General features: G+C 40.8%; 1 protein-coding gene across 3 annotated transcripts in view; it reads left to right on the top strand.

Annotated features, from left to right (window-relative positions):
• Positions 1-23,477, top strand: part of LOC135482715 (adipokinetic hormone/corazonin-related peptide receptor variant I-like) — a 134,027-nt gene that overhangs the window by 101,557 nt on the left and 8,993 nt on the right. For all 3 annotated transcript variants that reach the window (XM_064763014.1, XM_064763013.1, XM_064763012.1), the window contains exons 3-5: positions 5,281-5,403; positions 19,727-19,790; positions 20,797-20,885. In XM_064763014.1, the coding sequence (XP_064619084.1) occupies positions 5,281-5,403; positions 19,727-19,790; positions 20,797-20,885 (276 nt within the window). The remainder of the gene's footprint in view (positions 1-5,280; positions 5,404-19,726; positions 19,791-20,796; positions 20,886-23,477) is intronic.

Here is a 23,477-nt window from a genome sequence, read left to right as displayed (position 1 = left end):
TTCCATATAAGCAACAAATCTATATCAAAAAGTTTTGTCTAGTTTCTACGGAAGGTGAAGCCATGTCAGATACTGTCGAGATACAAGTACATGTATTGTGATTAACATGATCATTAGGACGATTTCATTTTCTTTGAAGTAGCAAATTTTCTCTATTAATAAGATAATGACTGTTATCTTGTCTTAAGCTGGCAAAGATTAATCCTGTCCTTTGAGTCGTAATTTATCATCCATTGGTACAATAGTAATAATCTTCTCTCTTATTTACTAAGAAAACGGTGCCAAGAAAACTGATGCAAAGAAGATGGGTGGTGTCTGGTAATTGATATGTCAAGAGCTTATAGTCAAAGACTTCTATAAAAACATGCAGGGGTAGCGAGCGATTCATTAGGAACGTGACCCTTATCACAGTCTGAACTCCTTCGACACTAGGCATGCACTCTATCTCGCGTTGCCTCATTTTTCATCGGGAAAAATAGGTGATACAGACAAAACAGAAGAGGCTTTATTCTTTTTGCTAGGACTGAAGCTCAAAACCCAATACTTCATCGTTCCGGTGTAACGTTTTTAAGTATCGCCTTTTCTGACTATTTCCCATCGCTGTTTGGGGGACGATAAAAAAAGTAGACTCTGACACCTTCCTCTGTGTTCCTTTAATGAAAAGTGATTGCCCCTCTCTATATTTATTAGCTGCCTCTTGTATAAATTTTCCGGGATGAGGAACTACTATAAACGTTTACACCGGAATAGTGTCAAAAATGTAAGATGCTGTATCTTGTAACAAGTGTATAGCAGGCAAACAACAATATTGGAAAAGTCGTGCTGTCTCTATCTGTATAATATCAAGACTGGTTTCGGGAAAAAAATACAAGAATCTCACTGGAATAATGGCACAAAAATACATGTTACTGTAATCTTGTAACGACTCTACAACAATCAAACTATTGGAAAAGTATTGGTCTTTCTACTTATTTATGCAATAGAAACACTGGCCGGATTGGCGAAACACCAAAGGCGTCCAACCGAAATGATAAAACAAATATATGATACCATAGATATTATAGCTAGTAACAACTTTATAACAATCAAACTAATGTATTGGAAAAGTTATGTTATCTCTATGGTTGTCTAGAGTAGAAACAACGGGATGGGAAACAACCAAAAATGTTACACCGGAATGATGACACAAATATAATACATTGTATGTGTCATCGGGTATACTACAGAGATGGCCAACACCATTGACTCAAATTTCACCAATCAAAGACCGGTTTTGAATATTCAAACTAGACACAGTAGAACCTCTCTATTAATGACACCCTCGGTACTAACAAGTCCTGTCCCTAATAGAGAGGTGTCCTGATTAGAGAGATCAAATTGAATGGAAACTACCACTTTGGGACCAAAAGTAGTGTCCTTAATAAAGAGGTTTAGAGAGATGCCCGCCAAGTGGGGTTCCACTGTACATGCATCATGCACATATGGTCTTTCAGTGCCAGTAGATATTTTCAACATGGATAGACAATGGGTTGGCGACACCATTGTCTAGTGGTCATGACGTCATGTTCCAGCTTGATCTTTGTAATAATTGATCAGCAGGTCTTAGACTGGTGAAACGAGAGTACCGGGTATTTGTCTACATCACAGGTCTTGGCGTAGGCCAAATAACAGTCTCTTGTCAACTTGATAAGGACAATTAAATATAGTTGGGCCATAAAGGGTGCCTTGTTTACAAAGCTACGATTGAATAATATGACACAGAGGAAGCCTCAGCTGCTGACAATGCAAGAAAGGCAATCCATCGCACTAATGGTCCTCATAATCACGTTTATATCCTTGGTATAATATTAACAAAGAGATGCTTTTAGCCAATCAAGGGGTACCTTGTGCTATGTATAGCATTTTTCAGTACCTGGTATCATAACGTCTTCCCATGACATGAGGTCGTAGGGTAACTATGTTAGCTGATAGCGGAGATGCGTGCCGAAGAAAATTGGTTTCCATCCTAACCGATACGTTGAGGTGTTGTGTGGCCGGTCCACTCTTTGATGTCGTCCATCAATACATGCCTTCGTGAACCTTGCTTCAACCAGTGACGTTACTTTGCAAGATGACCTTTTGCACGCGAGTCGTATCGGCATATGTGTCCAATTATGTTGCGATTACGTCCTCTTACGGTAGCTTGGAGTGTCTCATGTCATCGACATGTTGTCTCCAACCTTTCTCGAAATGACTCTTACATTGGTTCTTTCCTCTTTGTTCTTTGAGATCTCAAATTGTGTTCGCCAATTCAAATGCCTGGATGCGGTTCTTTGTCTCCGCAGTTGTTGTCCAACTTTCGCAGCTGTTGAGGAAGATGGAGATGGCGAGGGACCTGAATGGTTTGACCTTTACTTGTAAGCTGTTATTCCTGCTCTGAGAATTGGATGAATTGCTGGTGGCGTTGGCAATTCTCACTTTTATCTCTTGAGTGCACTTGTACCGTGCCATGAGGATGGAGTACTCCAAGAGTACAGGGGAGAGGAGACATCCCTGTGAGACTCCAACTGTCACTCTGAAGAACTCGCCCCATTTCGTTGTTCTGGAACCCACACTTAATGCTCTCACAAAACTCTCTGCCAAAATGTTCATCAATAACATAAGTAGTAATCAGTATTGCAGAAATGCCAAAGAGAAATTAACCTATATTTTATATTTTTGGTACAATGATACAGCGAAAAACACGAATTCAGCTAGCGACTGCGCCGCTGCATTACGATACAGGAGGGGGTCGAAGAAGCACTAAAATCGTTACTTCTGCTATACAGGGATTGAGTTCATGTTACCTTCCTCACACGATTGAAGATGCAGAAAAAAACTATGCTCTGCTACTATATTACCGAATCGATCATCCCCATTTTGTCAAAGACTTAATACTGCAGTCTCCAGAGGGCGTAAATCTTACCTATCGATAGCGACTACGATATGACAATATGTCGTGCCATGTCATAGTTTATACAAGTATACGTGAAAAATAACCTACCCACGGAGGGTTATTAGCAAACTTAGCTCTAAAGCAGATCATTCTTGCTCCAATATGAGTTATCGACTGATTTTTTTTCGTTGAAAACAGGGTGAGTTGCCAAGGTTAATGAACTTCACTACGATGACAGATCACTTTGAAGCCTGTAAATAACTTTGACAAAGTGGGTTTAGTGAGAAAAAAAGGCTCAGATGGATATTACGTGAATGAATATTTGCGTGATCATGGTGATGCAAAACCGATATAAGGTTGTGACTTAGTTGCAGTTTTTAGTTTTTTTACCATCAAAATGATGTATATATATATATATATTTCTTTATTTCCTCCTTGTTAGAAGATTACAGAACAACAGTAATGTATAGTTATTTACAACAAGCAACAAATCAAAATTGCACGAGACAAATCAAGAAATTAAAGTAAAGGTGTCTCTGAACTATTTCGCCTTAAACATTTTCTCACGGCCGCCAGGTGGCGGCAGTAACACCCAGAACTTGTGACATTTCGTCAAAATCGGGGCTATCTGTTTGCCTCCCCAGCAATGTTTCGACCAAATCACTGTCCATCATATTCCACAGTTCGCTACTAACATTAACGTCGCATTTTTGCTCAATGCTGTCCCAAAACCGGTCCCTGTTACTGCTAAAGGCAGTGCATTGACAAAAAAAGTGAACTTGAGGGTCCGTGTAGACGCTGTTACATTGTTCGCAGGATTTTTCGGTTGGTTCGACACGCAGTGTACACAACTTTGCCAGAAAGGCATAATTTGATGCTAAGTTCGGATCGTTCTTTGCACAAATCCAGAGCATAGACGGAAAGTCTAGAGACTTTTCAATGTTCAGTATTCTCTCTATAATCTTACATTAAACAATGGTCTTCGGAAGATGGTATATCGCCAATGGCAAGAGGGCGTCACGTCTCGGTTTATGCTCAAAGCTGTATCAGTTTAGTCCGAAGTGACATTTCCGGCCGCCACGAAGTACATCGTTTGTGAATACTAAGTACATTTTTAGTTTAGAACTTTTGTGTTCGTATAGAAACGGGCAATTAGTATATTCCAACACAGATAAATAATACCAACTCCAAATGATGCCACAATAAAATTCTCTGCACGGTAAAAACGTGACCTACGGAAATTGCACTTGTCTGAGCCAGTCTGAGCCGGCTCTATTTCGACTTAATTGTAACACTACATTCCCATTCCCACGAACCTGGGACTGATACAAATTCTGCGGGGCCATAATCATCTCTAATGAGGGTGACGAGGACGCTGGTGCCACGCCCACCCTTCACGTCAATGGATGGAAATTCTCCAAGGATGAGGATGGTGCCCATATACACATAAGTATGATTTTTTTGGTCGTTCGGAATGACTTTTCAGAGTAAACAGTGTTAAATAGAGTTTTTCTTTTGTTGAACCCAGTGCTAGTGCTGCTTTGGGTGGGTGTTTAAGATGGAAAACAACACCAAATATTCATAATGAGAATATGACAAAGTGTACGATTTTTTGGCGAATTTACAGGATCAAAGCACTAACTCGATGGGCATGTCGATATTCGAGTGTCTGCCGAAATTGTGACATATCCGGACGGGCGCGATACAGTCGACCCTACCGGATCCAACCACTCTAAAAGATCATCATATCACAAACGGCGAAGCATCCTCAAGGTTGTCATGGTAGTTGTCTAATTATGGCCTGTCGTGGTGTTTATGGATACCCGTCACATAAAATATTATGTTGACCCTTCTCAGGGGAATGTCAGATGGGCACGTTTCTAAAATGTGCGATGAGCAATGTCCTTCGCTTGAAATTTCAACATGATCGAGGCATTAGTGCCTGGGCTAAGTGCCTCGATGACCAACACTCAAACCAACTGATGTTAATTGATAACGATGTCACTGAACTGACTGAAGTTTAATTATCTGATCGACGAATAAACTGGACCTCTGGTCAATTACTCTTCTCGCCAAAGTAGTAGTTCAAATTTCATATCAAAGTAAAATAATTTGTTGCGATTTACACGAAACACACCTGTCTTATTTGGAAAGAAAACTCTTAACACTTGCCGATAGTGTATCTGATAAGCAATTCAATGAGCTTTAAACAAGGTAAAGGCAACGTTACCGTGTCAATCTCAATCATAGACGGGAGGCTCAGGCAGGTGATTGTAGTGACACCAGGTAATCCATTGACAAAACAAAGCATTGTTAATAAGCTGCACGATTTTCTAACGAGAAATCTCGCGCTTGTGTCTTTTCAGATGAGATGGATTTACCGACATACACCACGCAAAATGGCCGACGACATTCGAAGCTCAGGAGATCGTGTCTCGGCCACATAGAGAGGGCGAGAGTAAGAACACTGAAAATGACAATTGTGATAGGTAAGTTCAATATTCTAATATTATTATCATCCATTTTTTGGATGATCAAGCCACCGATGCGCAGCCGAAACCTGTATACCTGTCCCTAATTGGCTGACATTCACCATTTTCAGCAGCCAGATCCCGTGGTCTGTCCGGCAAATCGTTATGCCTGTTTCTGGAGTTTTTCGGCTGAGGTCCCCGCCGCGCCAATACTACGTCCGTATATAGTTTTGTCGCCGCGGCGAACGCAGTTACTTTGGCTGGAAACACGACCGGATTCGAATCTGTTGGGGTGTGACACGGCTTGTGGTTAGATCTTAGAACTTTATCGTGCGTAGAAAGCCTCCCCCAGCCTAGAACAATAGGGCAGGACTTACTAAGGGGCCGCATCTATGCAACTACAATCACTGAGACTTAAGCGTCAAATAATGAGCAACCAAACTTCTCTCCGGCGATATCTATATTGATTTCTTTCAAAATTGTATCGGTGGTCTCATATATCAGGTGTTAGTTGCATAATAAATCCCTTGTAGCATAATCACGGAAATGCAACTAATTAGGCATCGAATTTACGACAAGTTAATTTCCGCTGGTATTCAGCCCTTCTGCGGAATGGTATTGCGCAGGAACGTCTGTTAGTGGTGATTAAGCTAATTAGTTCCTTGGGAAGGATGGAGATATTATTCCATGGAGGGTACTGGCACCGGTGTAAAAGACCCAAGAGGAAACAATCGCAGAATATATGATTCTGTAATTGTAAATCATTCTTGAGCAATAGGGCTGTAGTACTGGGTAGGAGTGCTAAATTGTCATTCACCGGTATGGTGTCATGACGATCGGTCTTAGACATGCGATTCCCATGACCTAACTATGCTTTACTCCAGCTCAGGGTTCACGCTACACATCATGCAAAAACTTTGTTTCGCAGACGATCCAGTGTAAAATAAACATGTGCATTGTAGACACATGTTTCACGTTGTCACGTGTCACGATTTTATCGCGAGCATGTTCGTCAATTTACTTAAAGGGTAACTCGTGTCAAATTTCACCATATAATGTTTTAGCTGTTTTTGACAAATGACTCCGTCACTTTCTCATAAATCGGTAAGGTTTTCGAATCGAAATGCACATTTTCTAGAAATTGATGGTTTAATCCCGCCCGGACGGCTCGCTTCGATGCCGTTTTCGTTGATGACGTCACAACATGAACATTTTCGCCGTCGCGGTGGTTTACATTCAGCGATTTTATAATAAATCTAATCAAAAATGGAAAATTTGAGCTTTACATTTGTGATCAACAATTAAAAACGGATTTTTTTCCGCAAAGTTGTAAATCACATCATAGTATCACTTTAAAGGGAAGGGCCCGCCAAAAAATGGGGAGTTTTGGACGGCCCGGTCAAAACCTTAGGCGGGAATAAGGTTTCATTGATAAATATAATGAGTTTCAAGGCCCCCAAATTACTTGTAAGGTTCAATAGATACTGGCCTTTCATTGGTTTACCGTTTGCGTATCATTTACATACTCTCATCTTGAAAAATATGACAATATTTACGATCACGTTACTGATTTTTGCAACATTTTCGGTAACGCGCCCCTTGCGGATCTGTAAGGTACCATTCGGATGCTTGAAAAATGTTAGTGGCGTGGCTCCATCTGCTACAGCTGTCACCGCGCCGGTGTTAGTCTCACGTCTTGGCGTCTGCACCACCCTTCGGGAACACCTCAATGCCGTTGGCGTACTGACGAGACCAGCGTCTCTAGAGGCTCCGACATTCGCCATGAGCAGTGACAGGTCACTTGGCTGGAATGGCCCCATCTCCTCTTCACTCATGTTCATTGCCGGCAATTCTGGCAAATATTTGAGTCGTCATGGTTGTCAAACAAGTCTTGGATAATATGCTGCTCCATTTCTTCCGTACTGTTCGAATCAGGGGCATCGCTCTCCACCGGCCCAGAATCCACCGGCGACTCGAAATCCATACTACTACTGTATTCTCTCCATTTTCCATTTTCTCCTCTCTCCAACTCACTACTATCGCTATTGACTGCGTAACATACACTAACATTCTTTCGCTATCATTGCTAACTTCATTTACTAGAACACTGGCCTCTTTGTAGCCGATTATGTAACCCATAGTGGAAACACCTGACAGCGCCGCCCGGCATGATACACGTGCTACTGGCATATTTATAACTCGTAGTAAATAAGGTTGTAAAAATATGCAAATGAGATGCCGTATATGGAAACCATGACGTCACTAAGCAGTGCTTATTTCTGCTACGGGTGGCGCTGTTGCTTGCTTCTGGAGGCGCTATTCAACCTCTTTAAGCTTGAAACATGTCATAAAAAGACAGAAGGTTTATAGGTTACGTCGTACGTAAATCGCATGTGGCCCGCTCGCTGGACACCGTAAATCCTATGTTGCCCACTCTTTGGACATAACCTGTTCCTTGGAGTGATACGGTACAAGTTATAACGCGAACTACATGTATGTAATATAACCCCAGCATTCGCATGGCTTCTAAAAAGAAACCTTACTTACGTCTTAGTTGAGGGATAAACAATAGCCAACAACGTAAACAAGCCAACATACTTTAAATGTAGTCTGCCAGACGGTGTCAATATCACAAAAAAAATAGTTTTTTGTTAGTTCAGAACCATGCTTACTACTGTAGATAGAGATGTCATTAAAGAAAACTATGAATTTGCCCATATTCAACGTTATACACAAATGCGTTATAGCTTTTATTTTGTAATGTTTTTCTGGATAATGCAGATGAATCCAATAATTTCCAGCGCATTTTTTCAAACATACATGTACATTTTGAGGAGGGTGGGCTATGGTGATCGTGTCTCTAAATATCTCCGCCGTCATTTTTCAGTACATGTATTGACTGAAATTTGGCATGGAGTTGACAACGTCCTTTCGGCATGTGCTGCACATTGTGAGGCGAAAGGCTGATGTATAAACTTTTCTGAAAGATTTCTTGTTTTCTCTTACCACCGATTGTGCATTACCAAATATGGTTCTCACTAATGGTTTTGGTTTTATATATGTAGACACAGACAATGCAAAGCTCACACAGCCTGACAATGAAAAAGGGACGTGTTGATCTTATAAGCGGAAACAAAACTACAAGGAAGATAGGGAAACGGCTAATTCATGTCCATTAGCGGCATATCATTTCATAACCTCAGCTAATTCAGTGATTGCTTAGAAGGTGTGTGAGGCGATGCCTTTCTAATGGAAATATTTTGTTCAGTCTCCTGGTCGGCTCTCTCACTGGCATTAATCTACGGAGAGGCATTATGTCAGATACAACTTGGCCCATGGGCTGTAACACGAGTGCTTGATTGCGACCCATGCACTTTTGGCCACTAAGACAAGAACAATTTCGTCGTCTCTCTCAATTTGAATGTAACAAAACAAAATTCCTTCAATCAATTTTTTAGGTTTATTTCGAAAAAAGCGGCAGCAAAGTTATAGAGAAGTTGAATAAAAAGTAACTTCGTCAGTACGCTTTGCCGTTATCTAATTTGATCAAACAATACCACACTATCAAGAACTGGACACTTACAGAACGTATAAGATAGAATGCGCTATCTTTCATCAGCTGATTGGTACTACTGTGAATTCGAAGCTCCCGAAGCAACGGTGTCGGGAACCACACCGTAGTACTAAGAGGCTGATGAAAATCCGTACTTGCATAGACAGAATGATGACCTAAGAATGATAGACTACTATGTTTTCGATGTGAGGTCAGCGAAAATGCCTGATTTGCCAGACGTTCTCTCAAGCATCACATTGGCAACCCCGTCAGCGTTGTGGGAATTCGACCAGACGGTAATCTCCCAATGAATTCGTCGTGCCATCGATACCGCACCGCTTGACGCCTTTTTTCTTATTTTCCTCTTTATTGCGGTTGACCACTGGCGACTAATAACGCCCACAGACAAAATAGGTGGTCAATAGGTAAGGCACCGACTGATTGCAGACATTGTCCAAGGATGGGACAAGATCAATGCCATCACGTTGAGTAAATAACAATATGAAAAGTATCAATATCAGGTGCCATGAAGCGATGGCAATAGTATAGGGAAAATTGACATGATTGACAAGCCCAACCTTAGATACAGATGTTAATTAAGGATTGAAGATGAACCATCACGGTGAGCAAATACCAAGACGAAAAATGTCATTATCAGTGAGTGTTCTTGGTCCAAATCAGCGACGCAATAATAAAGGACATTGACCGTTGGGATATCATCAGATAGCCTAATGCCAAGGTTGACCAATCGTGTTTGTTTCGCGAGACTGGTGTAGTATCTGTGAGTGTTTCTGTGTGGTCGCTTAATCCGTGAATAGGGGAACAGTAGGTGACACTAACAAATGGGTAACAGACACAGATGTTACACCGGGCCACTAGTGCGTCACACGATTGCCCAATATATAGTTGCCTTCTCTCCTTTCACCGATATTTTTCAGTCGGCGATAACACGCAACCGAAACAAATGCTGACTTAAAGGTCTTGTCATGTTCTGTCGGAAGACCACAACATAAGTTGAACCAGGACAGTTGCCTTATAAACTCTAAGTTCATTCACAGCGAAATCAGAAATGTCCCTATGGTCCGATTGCTCAAACCATTTAGACAACTATCAAGACTGGTTTTTAACCTTATCCCATTGTTATGACACTTGGCGGTGCAAGCATTTCCGAATAGAGTCGAATAGCATCCCGCGAAGTTACTATTTATAGCTCACAAGGTCATTTGCATAAGATATTGATGACGTTTTAGTCACGTGACAGTCGGCCATCGACACTTATTTCTACGCATTTGAGCTTATTTCAAAGTCAATTATCTTTGACCCTGCATTGTTTTTAGCATGAATGATACGATAGAGTCAGAGAGAGAAATATTCAGAACAATTATGTAGTATTTCCAACACTCGGACATGTGCCAGATTGAATCTAACTGCCCTAGTTAGAAAGCCTGAATCCATTACGAAACCGCATGTTTGTCCGACATTGCCTGTAATTCAGCGATGGGGAAATAGAGGGCAGCAGCTGTAGTGACGTCATCTTCGCGGAATGCTGTAGTCACACGTTGCCATTGATAGATAAACTGCCATGGAGACTTTTTTTTCAAACGCGTAGCAAGTTTATTTTTCTTTTATGACACAATTTAAATGATTTTGAAAAGTGATTTGTTATAACCACGCACTTCATTTTCGTATAAACGAGGAATTTTGGGGTTTCAACTTTAATGCCCTAGACATTTGCAACACATAAATAAAGATAGCCTGTAACATGTATTAATTAGGTAATAATAATATGCATAATTAGCAAAAGTGTCCAAAATCAAAAGTGACACAAACATACGCTAGGTAAATAGCTTCACGGATAACAGCAGAATTCAGTTGGAGGAGGTGAAAAAAGGATCGTGCTAGGTTTTTTCTTGACCTAGTAAACAATTTTTTGGTGATCTACGACAATTCTCAAATAACCGATTTTTTTAAACATCTACTTTAAAGTGATACTATGATGTGATTTACAACTTTGCGGAAATACGTCCGTTTTTAATTGTTGATCACAAATGTAAAGCTAAAATTTTCCATTTTTGATTGGATTTATTATAAAATCGCTGTTTTAATCGAATGTAAACCAACGCGACCGCGAAAATGTTCATGTTGTGACGTCATCAACGAAAACGTCGTCGGCGTAGCGCAATTTCAACGGCATCGAAGCGAACCGTCCGGGCGGGGTTAAAACCATCAATTTCTAGAAAATGTGCATTTCGATTCGAAAACCTTACCGATTTATGAGAAAGTGACGTAGTCATTTGTCAAAAACAGCTAAAACATTATATGGTGAAATTTGACACGAGTTACCCTTTTTAACTTTAGATGCCTTGCATGCAACGTGCTTTATAAGACATTTGGCTGTAAACTTAACGGTTTAAGAATGATACTGATGGCCATGTTAGTGATTTATCTTGTTTTTTAAACAACCAGTCCTCGGTGGCGCTCGAAAAAGCACTGGCCAGAAAAAAAATAGTATGCATTCCATCATTATACGGCTGTAATTCCAAGCGAAAATATCCGATAAGTGTCCTTGTCTAGCTGGAATGGAAATAATAGAGGACGTTGAACCCGCTTCAATGTAATTGCTTCCTCCTCGCGGTTTATCTCGAGGCAGCCATTAACTATCACTAACCCTTATCAGCTCATCCTCGTAAACCAGGATGGGTTGCATGCTCGCGATCGTCCCTTCGCCAACGACATACTGACATAAAAGAAGTCGGTGGTACCAAAAGTAGTCCGCATATGTATCTTTATAATACCACCACTCTGCAAGGCCCTGCACAGTCCAGCCTTTGTGAAGAGGTAACCTTGATAAAAATTATCCAATCATGAACTTACCAGAGGCTTTCGAATATGTTATTACATAGCAAATCTTCGTGATATTCGCCGCGTTTTGTCTACGGCCATTGCAAAAATGGTCTGAGAAAAGATGCCCTCCGCCGTGTTGCGCACGCACTATATAAGCGGCCCCTAATTCGGCTCTGATGATGATGATCCATTCCGGGCTGTTTTATGCTGTCATGTCTGATCAGACAGGTCTTCCTTCCTGCGCGGAATTCATTAGTTCATTTCCTCAATCGAGAAGGTGGAAGTGACTTCTTAAAAGCAGATTTTACCTGAGCGTTTTTCTATGTATGTGCCGCTTTTAAACTTTGATTTTGCAGCATCTATAGTACAACCGCTGCCACGCGGAGGTGATGAGAAATAGCTAATTGTCTTATTGGCAGCAACCCTCTCAACAACAACGAGCGACGTCAAAACTCTGTGATGGAGCTTGCTATCGGTTTTACAGATGCACTGGTGTCGTTTATTCCCCGATAAAACTGTACATTGTTTTTACGGAACACCTTTGTCTATGAGATTGTGCTTTTTCGAAACTCTTTGAGGCATCATCGGTTGCTGTTATTGATATCGTATTGTGTGCATCCAGAATGCAAAGACTTCTATCGACGAGGCAGTTTCACCGATCTACCAGCAAGACCGTTTCAGAATATTAAAAGAAAAACGAGAAATGTTATGCGCGCATTCAAAGTGTTCATTTTGGAAAGCCAATCGGTTTGCGACAGCAAGTTCACCAATACATGTAGTCATTACGTCGTTTCCGAGCCATATTTGTACAATTTGTCCTCGTCTTCCGAGATACAGTTCATCAACGCCAATATTCTATTGTTCTTTTTTGCGGCAATGCGTGAAACCACGTTCTTGAGTGGGCAACAGTGGCCATTTTAGAGAAAAAAATGTCACGTACCGTACAAAAAACTCCGCTTCTCGACAAAAAGTTACATGAATTGGATTAAACCCACAAAGGACGAGTTCTTTAGAAGTTCGATTTTGAGAAAACCTGATTTCGTTCCTTTTAAGAAAACAAGAAGAGTTTTCTGAAGGTTACTTGATAGAATACATGTAGTTTTTCATGCATTACTTATAGGTTAACCTTCTTTTAACGTTCTTCGAGGAGTTTTCAAAGAATGATCAGCTTTTTTTCCGTATTTCAATGATGAGTAACGCAATCCTAGGGGGAAAAAGATTGGCGAGAAATCAGATCTTCTTAAGAAATCGTGCTTCTAAAACTTCAGAAGATTAACTAAATGCCAGCTTTTTAACATATTAAATTTTACCTCATATATTTAAGCTCTTTTGACAAAACGGCAAAAACGACCTACATTAAAAGCCATCCACTTTCCCGTGACATTTCTGCGGAGTACAACAGACAGACTTAATTAAATATGAATCATTAAGCTGAAGACATCATCCCGGTAGTTTTAAGAGGCTTCACGATAATAATGATATCCGATTCCCTATCTGTTGTTTGTTGACTTTCTATCCATTATATTGATTGGGTTAGTACGTCTTCTTTGCCCAAAAGGTTATGTGGGCACCAATGGGTAGATGTACTTCTGCAACGTCAGTATTAGCCTCGGGAAATATCATCAAACCAATCTAAAGGTTGTCGTATTTGCGGATGAGACCATTATTTTTGACATCAAAAAGTAAAGACCGTGATTGATATTACGAAAAACGTTATCACTGTCTAATAATTGATTACTGGTCTCCGTCGTTGAAAATAATTACCAGGGTTGGGACTTAATATTTAAGGATATTCTGTAGACGCCAACGATAGTGCAGATGTCACAATCTTGTGAGACAGTGTTCTAAAATAGCTCTTGGATGACGCGCACACGTACAGCGCATGTAAAGCTGGCAGCACATCTGACTCCAACATCGGCGTCCAGTTAAGTTTTTTTGTCCGCCAGTGTCTGAACGTCAGAAAACTCCCAGGTGTGCTACGACTTGACGCCGCTGGACGTCGGCGAACTCCAATCGACGCCAGATATCAAACTTCAGCGACGAGTGGAGGCGAGTGGCGGCAAGCGGCGTTCAGCCGAACTCCTCTGGACGCCATCACCCATTGAGGTTTAAGAATATCATACGTCAATCCTCACGCTTAGCAAGGTTATGTCGCGTTTGACCACGCAGGCTAAAGAAATGTCTTTGAACAAGTTTATGCTACATGTACCATCGGCACTGGACGGCAATCCAGGGCTTTTTGCCTGAAACTCGTATTTTTACTTGAGTTCCCTTGATTAATTAGCAATATGCAAACTGTTTGCTTGTTGAAGCCAACGGAAAATAAATGAAACATGTTAATGTTTCTCAAATCCCTGCATGTGAACATTTTCAAAATTGCTTCATTACCAGCTATGGCAGGCCCAGCACACTCTGTTTTGAATAGAGGGAGACTCCATCATTCCTATTGTTTGAGATTGGACAGGTGTGAATTAATCTGGCAATTAGCCTCCTGTGCATTGTTGCATGCGAACACTAAAATGTTTGGTTTTTGCTAATTAAGGGGCAAATAAATCAGCCGAAAGTTTTGAGAGCTTCACAAATGATTGTCGCAAGGAAGTACTTTATGATAGTTTGCGAAATTTTGATTAATTCTAGGTGGAAAGTAATATTTTTCGCATATTTGTTGGGAAAAAAAATTGAAAATCCTCCAATTTTCAGCCCCCCTATGGACACTATGAATTTTTCTCCAATAAAGCTGAAATCTTGGGAATATAATCCTAAGAGTTATCAACCACGTCTGAAGTCGGGAGTTTGTATCAAATGTATAGTTTCGGAGCTAGCGCAGCTAGAAAAGCCCCCAAAACCCAATTTCTCAGGAATTTACACTACGGGCTACGAGTGAAGCATTACAGATTTACCAAAATTTTCAACCTATAGATGGACCCATCGAATTTCCATCCAAATCACTCCAAATTTTGCCAGTAAATACCTAGACATATATATAGAATTGTGTCAGAAGTCGGGAGTTGGGATTATTTTAACACCCCGCCCAAAAAGCCAACTTTATTGATATTTCCTATGCATTTTCCATTAGGCTTGCCAGGACCAATTAAGCAGGTGCACTAATTGGCTTGATTGGCTAGGCCCGCAATTGAAGTAGCACCTCGAAACAATGAAAGCGATTTTATCGCGCAGTGCAAATGGCAGGCTAAGAGCTCTGTACTCGCCTTATAGGCTGTCGATCGCCGTTTTTCGTGGACCGGAAAAGATTACATCCGGACGTCGAGTACTTTCGATCTTGATTGTTGCAGCTGCTAACGATATCTAGAGTCACAATGATTGGCTTGCAGCTTACCTTCAGCATGTTTAATAGATGGAGGTAAAAACTATTATCATTTCCCGATCCCGCGGGATCGATAAGCAGTTATCAACTTCTCGTTGACCAGCTGCCATCCTTCCTTGCTTCCTGCATAACACTCCGAACTTCCACCGAAGTCACCCAAGGACATGATGCCACGCCAGAAATGAATGAAGGTCCGTTGCCCAGATTCTTGACGAAGCCGTTGGCTTGATATCATTGCTTGAATGGATGCTCCAGAGGGAGCATCGCATGGTCATGCGAAATAACGAGGTGGCATCGGAAAGGAACTCGAGAAGATGCTGTATTCACTCTTCTCATTAAAAGTTCTCTGTTGTTGTGAAATGTCGACAGGACACCCCGAGGAACTCACGGCTGGGATGTAGTGAGATGTCGGCCGTCTCATTGCCGGAATGCTCAAAGCAATAACAATACTTTCGCTTGTGTGACTAATAATATATTATACGCAGGATGACATTCTGCACAGAAAAAAAAGAAATAGTCTGGGCTTCAGTCAATGAAGGGCGTGTAAGCATTTTTTTCCTTTCGCTACGCATGCATCAGAAAATTGCGAAGAAGTAGAAAAAAGTATATGCCTGGAGGGGCGTGTTATTTTGTTTAGTGTCTGTGTCTTGATTGTTCTGCTTAATGTAATTATTTGCAAATCACTTGTTACGTCTCTGGTTCTATGTTCGCTCTATCATTCTTTTCAGCCACCCGCTCAATGCTGTTGATTAAGTTAAGAGTTAGACACAATGGTGTATTCACCTCAGACATAACAAATCAAAATGTCAGATATTCGAAGCATCTCTACTTCCCAGTCCTTCCATTGTTCCTCGGCAAAAATGGGTCTCTCTCGGTATACCAGCGCGTGTTTGTAAAGAACTTTATTTGCATTCGGATCGAGAATGGGGCCTACCGTGGAGAGCTTTCAATGACCATTGATAGCTCTCTCATGTCTCTTTATGGATGGCAATAAGCGAGAGACCGTAAAAATACAGACCGATCAAACGATTTTTACTAACTGCAGCTTACTATAGATGGATCGGAGAGATTAATGCCAGAGTTCGACGTTGTGTTCCCAAAGTTACCCTGATCCGAATGCCCAGGCTGTGTAAAAACTTAATCATGTTTATGGAAATTTGAACTCCCGGATTCAAGACATTCTGGAAACTTCGTAACACTCATCTTTCCACCAAGGTTTTTGCATCTTATCAAGATATATCCCGAGATATACAGTTGAAGACAGTATAACACCATGAGGTTCAGGATGTCGTCTCTTCTCAATACCCCTTTCTTCGGCGCCGCTAATTAATAGGAAAGTTTGTTGTTTCAGGAATCTATGCAATATAAATTTGGAACATTATAAAAAAAACCACAGAAAAATCAAGATATTTAGGCTTGAAGGATATTATTAGTGTAAACGTTTTACTAGACGTTCGGGGACAACCAAAACTGTGGAACAACAGCCCTGACATCTTGTTTTGGGATGTGATCGGCGGTGGAGTAGGGCTATACCGACGCGCAACTCCGATAAATTGGCATGGACGAACGGACCAGCATGACCAGGAACGATATGAGAGAAAGAAGCTGGTTGAACCGTAAGTGGCAATTACTGGCACAGTTCCCAGCCATTAGTGTCAGTAACCGCTTCCCGACGTAAAGCCAAAATCCGTTAAACGTTCCATTTAACAGCAATCCAGACCTTTGCTCAACGTTTCCCAGGAGACAAATAATGAAGAACAGCAGGTTATCGAAATATTGCAAGGGGAGCCGCAACTCATTTTCTGTCAAAATGGTTGGCGCTTTTAATTAACTTCAATCAAAACTTCTTCGCAGAGGAGAAATTGAGGTTATCTTGATAAGCGTATGTAATTTGCGATGAATTTGCTCACACTAATTATATTTTGAAGGATATTATTAGTGTTAATGTTTTGTTAGACGTGAGGGACAACCACAAATGTGGTACCAGCGTCCTAACGCCCAATCTTGGGCATCTGATGGGCGGACGCACAACGCCGGTAGGTCGGCCTGATAAAAAAAATGAACTTACATTGTACATCGTGTATACAGATCGTCCTCGTGAATACCGGTATCGGGTGCCATTTTGAAGAGGTCTAAAGATCTGTAAGCCACACCAGCGGGTATTTCTAATGTTTTGTTAGTCAATGTTCCAGGGCGGTATGGGAAGCGGCGCTTTGCAGATTGTGCATTACAAGTCACAGTAAAGGCGGGACCAGGGCCTACCTAGTTCTACGTACCCTTCTGTGGATCTCCGAAATGTATGGTCCTACGTTTATAGTACAGAAATGATAGGTTACCGGTATTCACGAGGACATCCCGTAGTTGCTTCCAGAATTGGTTTCAGAAATCTTCACCAAACAATTTTCTGGCAGGACTGATGTTTCATAATGAAATCACTGACATCACTTCCGCTAAGAAAAATGTTTTTTGTACTACCGCAAACCACATGAATCCAGGAAATTGAAAACGCTGATAAAGCACAAATAAGTCATTCCATTCATTGTGTATCCAGGATAAAAAACTATTGAACATTCGATTTCTATTAAAAAAGTTTAAGGAAATCGACGTGCAAATATATCGAAACAGAGACTATAACACAACTTTGAGGTTCTTTCGCTTTGTGATTTTTAGAAATAATTAATGTGTTCAAGTTTTTTGGCGTGTCAAGATAATGAGGCATCATGTGTCAAACTGTCGTCAATGGTCGTAGTTTCCTTCTTGAAAGTCATCCAAAGTAATGACCGGGCAGAACCCACTTGCAGGGTTTGAAGCACGACAAGAGACATTCTCATACATCATTCAAGCATATTCTCTCTGCTAGTATTGGCCGCGATTGCTCGTGTTTTGCATGTGCGATGTACGCAGCAAGAATGCTCGAACAAAATGCCGTCAGTTGCTTGACATCGCTTTGAAGTTGGGGAGACGTCGTGTTCGAAAATATTCTCTCATCTTCAGGAGACTCACAGGCAAGCCTGGTTGCCGGGCTTGACTGCTCGCATAACAAAAAAGACCAATTTTGTTTGTCGTTTCGAATTATGAAATGTGCTATGAGCATTTTATGGTTCATTCAAGGAATAATTAGTTGGCAAGCTGGGTTGCGACGAGGGTCGTTCGTTGAACTGTTCCTAGTGGTAATGTCCAATGCATTTCATTTTTGCTACTGTGGATGAAAGAGTAAAAGCCGATGGAAAGTGAATTTCTATTCACATTTATTTTTATGACGGAGTTCGTTGCCTCAGTTCTAAATTATTTACAAATAAAATGGTTCGTACGTGTATTACGACTTCGTAATCTGCCTTTCGCATTTTCTAATCAAAAAATATTTTTGTCGCGATTTTTATTTTTTGCGAATCTGGTTATTCGCAAAATTCCACGAAACTTGACGCAAAACCTCCTGCCCATCGCGATATTTGTTCGAATCATAGCTGGCATACCGTTAACCTCACGATATCCGTTGACAGGTTCAAGTTGTATGCACTCGAGAAATTAAAGGCTATCACAAGTGCATTAAGCTGATTTGTTGGTTAGTTGGTCGTTGTCGAGAAAGCCATTTTGATTTCCTCCTGATGGCCATTACTTTGGGAATTTCGATTAGTATCCGGACAACTGACCTAGGTGGAATGGAGGTTACCATAACGACGATTGAATACTTGACTTGCCAAACTCAGAAATGCAGCGCCACTCGCGGACAAAGATAGAACAACTCGACATTTTTTTCACCGGTTTTCGCTGCGCATGCGTACCAGCCGTCATTTTTAGTTGATTTCCGCTTTTCGTGGTCATGTTTATAAATCTTCTGTGGTACGTCTGTTTCTAAACACGTAATAGTTATCAGATTGCTAAATTATCTAAATCATGAGCCTCAAATAACTTTTTGAACTCTCAAAAACTTACACAAAACAAGTTCAGATTGCCGCCATTATTAGTTTCCGGATGGCTGGTACGCATGCGCAGCGAAAACCGGTGAAAAAAATGTCGAGTTGTTCTATCTTTGTCCGCGAGTGGCGCTGCATTTCTGAGTTTGGCAAGTCAAGTATTGGTTCTGGTGCAACTCCATTGATCTCCGCACGTCATTTAGGGAGTTTAATACACTTTGCCCCTTACATGGCTTAACATTTCACACCCCTGGTAAAAAGGGCACCCTTTAGATATGATGTATTGCAGCGGTCGGGATCAAACCACCCGATGGGAACGTCGCCAGCATCAGATTCTGGGCACTTCATCAACGTTGTAGAATAAATAAACCAAGCGTTGCCATTGTTATTTTGCCGACGATGGAGCTTTTGAGCAGACGACAGCGGCGAAGCAGGGATTCATAGAGCGAGAATAGAATTGTCTCTGAAGACATACATGTTTTGTATCATCTACTTGTATACAAAACGTTCAGTGATTCCAGATGAAAATTAAAACGCAGCCCGCAGTTCCATTTCTCTTGTTCTGGCTCGAATTTTTGTTTTACGTCGAACCGCCTTCGTGATGATCGATCGGAAACCCAAATTCGCAAATTCATTACCTACATTTTGAATTCCCTATAACACTTACCCGCATTTCTATTCGAATTGTTATTTTTGTCGTTTCAGTTTTGGTTTTCATCCTCTGCTGGACACCGTATTATTTCATACTGGCATGGTACTGGATTGATAAGTTAGTATATTTTGTCAAATAATCTTGTATGAATCCTACACTACGTAATCCTATAGTGCAATAATAAGTGATGCAGAATTAATATGACAAGTTGTCTGTATACCGTTAACCGTAGATGTATTTTACAGAACAAAAGAAACTATAAATTACACACTCCAGTCCATTCTGTATCATTGCGCACTCCAGTCGATTAACGATAATTTCTTGAATTTAACTGAACTTCAGTTGAAGCCTACTATAATTTATCATAAAGAAACGAATTCTGAATACTGCCAGCGAAATAACCTTTTCATTGATCAAATTTCCCTTGTGATACAAGGTAATACAGTAGTCAAGAGAGCCAATAAAGTGAATTTATTTTAGAGGTAAGTTAATCACCTAATCACTAATAGTGTTAGCGATCACATTGACTTTGGGTATAACGATTGTCTGTTTGGGTACGGTGGCAAGAACCACGGATAATTGCAGAAATGCTACTATTGGGGAGGAAGTTAATTTGATTTGCTTTCATGTACAACTGTTGATGTGTGACCAATATTTTAACTATCCGACTGGTGTTTAACTTATGAACTTACGAATAACATGCATAAAAAAGTGTCTGCATCTTTTTCTTGGATCATTTTCACATCTGAAAAGACTGATCGCGGCGAATATTTCAAATGTTTGTTACATTTTCATAATAGTAATATCCTAAGGTTTTTTTTAGGCTTCACTTATTTGTATTTTCGCCTAGTTTCCGCAAATTCTGCACGTTTACGCAAATCCCGCAAAATCACAATGACTATCTGATCCACCTACAAAATCTCCTGATTTGTAACTTACTTTTTAAATCAGATGAACCAGCTACACTTTCAAAAACTATTTAAAGGTTTTTTATTTTCCCGAAAAGGTTCGACGGGATGCATATTTGTGTTGGCCGAAAAACCTGAAGATTTTACGAAAGCTCAAAACCCTTATTTCTAAGTATGTGACGTATAAATACTTAAGAACTTTTCTTTCCTTTCAGGGTCTCCGCTCAAAATATAGACCGTAAAGTCCAACGAGGATTATTCCTGTTCGCCGTATCAAACTCATGTATGAATCCAATCATTTATGGTACGTATGCATGCCATAGGTTTACTAAATAATTTGCACATCAAAGGAAGAAATCAGTTTGCTATGCACTTTAATAATGAATTTACCTTGTTCTCAGCTGATTCTCGCTGGCACTCGATGTTTAATTACGATTATAACTCTTTCGAGTCATACATAGACATTTCGCGCCTTAATATTTTCCCCTCGAATTTCGCTTTGATGGTATGCCTCTCCCGCTTCTCTGCACCCCAAATAAACCGATTACTTCATTTTCGTGAAAGCAAAGAAATGCTTCCTTTGAGAGGCTTCCAGATGCAATATTTTCGAGAATTCTTGATCTTTGGAAAAAAAATCGGACGTCGATTCTTTAGAGATGCCTTGTATGGCGTGATCTAATAAGTCTACAATAGCCAAATTAATTATTGTTGCATCACATTGCAAGCTTAAAAACCGATAGAAATAACTAATGCTATTTATAGCCAGAGGAGCCATTTTGGTTCCGCTATCGTCCACCGTCATGACCACTCATCCAGTTTAATTACATGTATATGTGGCATCGTTTCGGTTGATATTTGGACAAATATCCAGTAATGACAGAAACTGCTTCAGTTATTTATTTGAAATTAAGGTGCAATGTCGGAGTCGACAAACCAGCAGGAACCTCATTGACTCGAGAGTGATATTTGGACAAATATCCAGTAATGACAGAAACTGCTTCAGTTATTTATTTGAAACTTAGGTGCAATGTCGGAGTCGACAAACCAGCAGGAACCTCATTGACTCGACAGACGAAGCTCAAAGCAGCAAATTAGTCTGCCTGATTCCGCGTTTTGAACAAACAACTCCCCACGAACTCACCGTGTGGTAGAGGTGCTCGAACAAGGTCTCCGATCAAGAACAAAATTATTTCAATTGTTCACGATTTAACTCATGCGTATCTAAGCGTGTTGATTACTTTTGCAGTAGTTCAGGCAGGCATCAGGGGTAACAGTGTATTATGTACTCACCCGTCACCCCTTCCATCTGCGAGATTACTAGTAACTGCGAATACGACAAACAAAATTTGTTATGCATGAGCGATCGTGTACGAATAAAATAATTTTGTCTTTGGTCGGACACCGTCCTGTTGGATATTGCAAGTTACAAAAATGTCAGCGCCTAAAAAACACAAATTATGTTATTTTCATGAATTAAGATGGTTGCGATTCCACTACTTCTACCGAAATAGCCATTTTCATTACGCCCTTTATTTGAAGAATCTTTTCTGACGTATCGCTTCGCTATTGGGATCAGGTTCAACGGCGATAAGCTCATACGATACAACAGTTAACTTGTCATGAGCAAGTCGAGATAGCAAGATACTTGTCACTCCATGGGCATGAAGCATTGGAGAAACCCTTACGCAAATTGAAATCGAAATAGCCTGTCAAGGTAGTTTATCCCTCGTTATCGGTTACCGTTATCGTGTGTCATACCCATCAGTCCATGTTCATTGCGCCCCGATAACCTGATCACAAGTCGAGCGTAGATATCGGTTGAGAGATTTTACTCATGTTACTTAAAATTACTAAGTAATCTACGCTAATTTATTCCTAATTGCTGAGCTTGTTAGACGAGATATGTCTGCGACTTGTCTAGTTTTTATGGTGTCTGCGTCATATAGATCGGAAATGACACCTCGCCAAATGCAAAGATACCCCTCCCCGCTTTTGCCTCGGTTTAATCGCCCCTGCAGCTTTCTAATCAGCACTATAGCGAATCGTTCAGGCCTACAACCTATTCGTCTACGTACGGAGAAATACCTTTTCATACGCTGATGGTTCCCAATCTAAATCAGTAAGAGGTCTCGGATATCTCGTCGAAAAAACCGTCAGAATAACTGGTTGTTTTTTATCCTTTGCCGGGTCATCTGTGTTGTTTTATCATTTTCCTTAAACTCTATTTTTCACTTTGTTATGGAAAATAGAAATAGTCTTCAACAGCGGAGTAAACATGAAGCTAACGAAAACAAAGAGTTTATCCATAACTTCCGACATTTAAACTTGATAAGCGAAATTCACTAAAAGAGGGGAACAACGTGCATGTCATAATATAGTACAAAACCTGTCACGTACTCGTGACGGCGGTTGGTCGTTTCGGTCCTGGCCCCTGGCGATTAACAATGGGTGAGCATTGTCAATGTGACAGAAGACGGAACCTCATTTCTTTGGCAGATATAAAGCGAAGGTGATTAAGACAGTGTCACAAACAGCCATCCTCCCTGGGCAGGAGACGTGACAGATTGCCTCTGGCAAGGTCTTTACGTGTTTGGAATGCCTCCTATCGGACCGGACCTATCCTGGAAAATATGAGGGTGACGAAAGCCGTCGAACATCTCCCCCCTAACTTCAGACCCCCCCCCCCCCCCCGATATTATCATGCATAACGTACAATGTATTGTCATGCATAACGTACAACGGAAGTTTCATGGTAACTTAATGGCTTACTGTATTACAGCAAGTTTATCCACAAAAAATTCACGTTCATTTCGTCAACCCAATTGCACAACGGGTGGTCACGTGCTATTTCAAATACGAACGCCACGATACTTCGAAAATCATTTAATTAGCTGAT

This window comes from Lineus longissimus, chromosome 2, assembly GCF_910592395.1.
Source record: "Lineus longissimus chromosome 2, tnLinLong1.2, whole genome shotgun sequence".
Taxonomy (NCBI): domain Eukaryota; kingdom Metazoa; phylum Nemertea; class Pilidiophora; order Heteronemertea; family Lineidae; genus Lineus; species Lineus longissimus.
The sequence above is the reverse complement of the archived record's forward strand: the minus strand, read 5'-3'. Positions and strand labels throughout refer to the sequence as shown.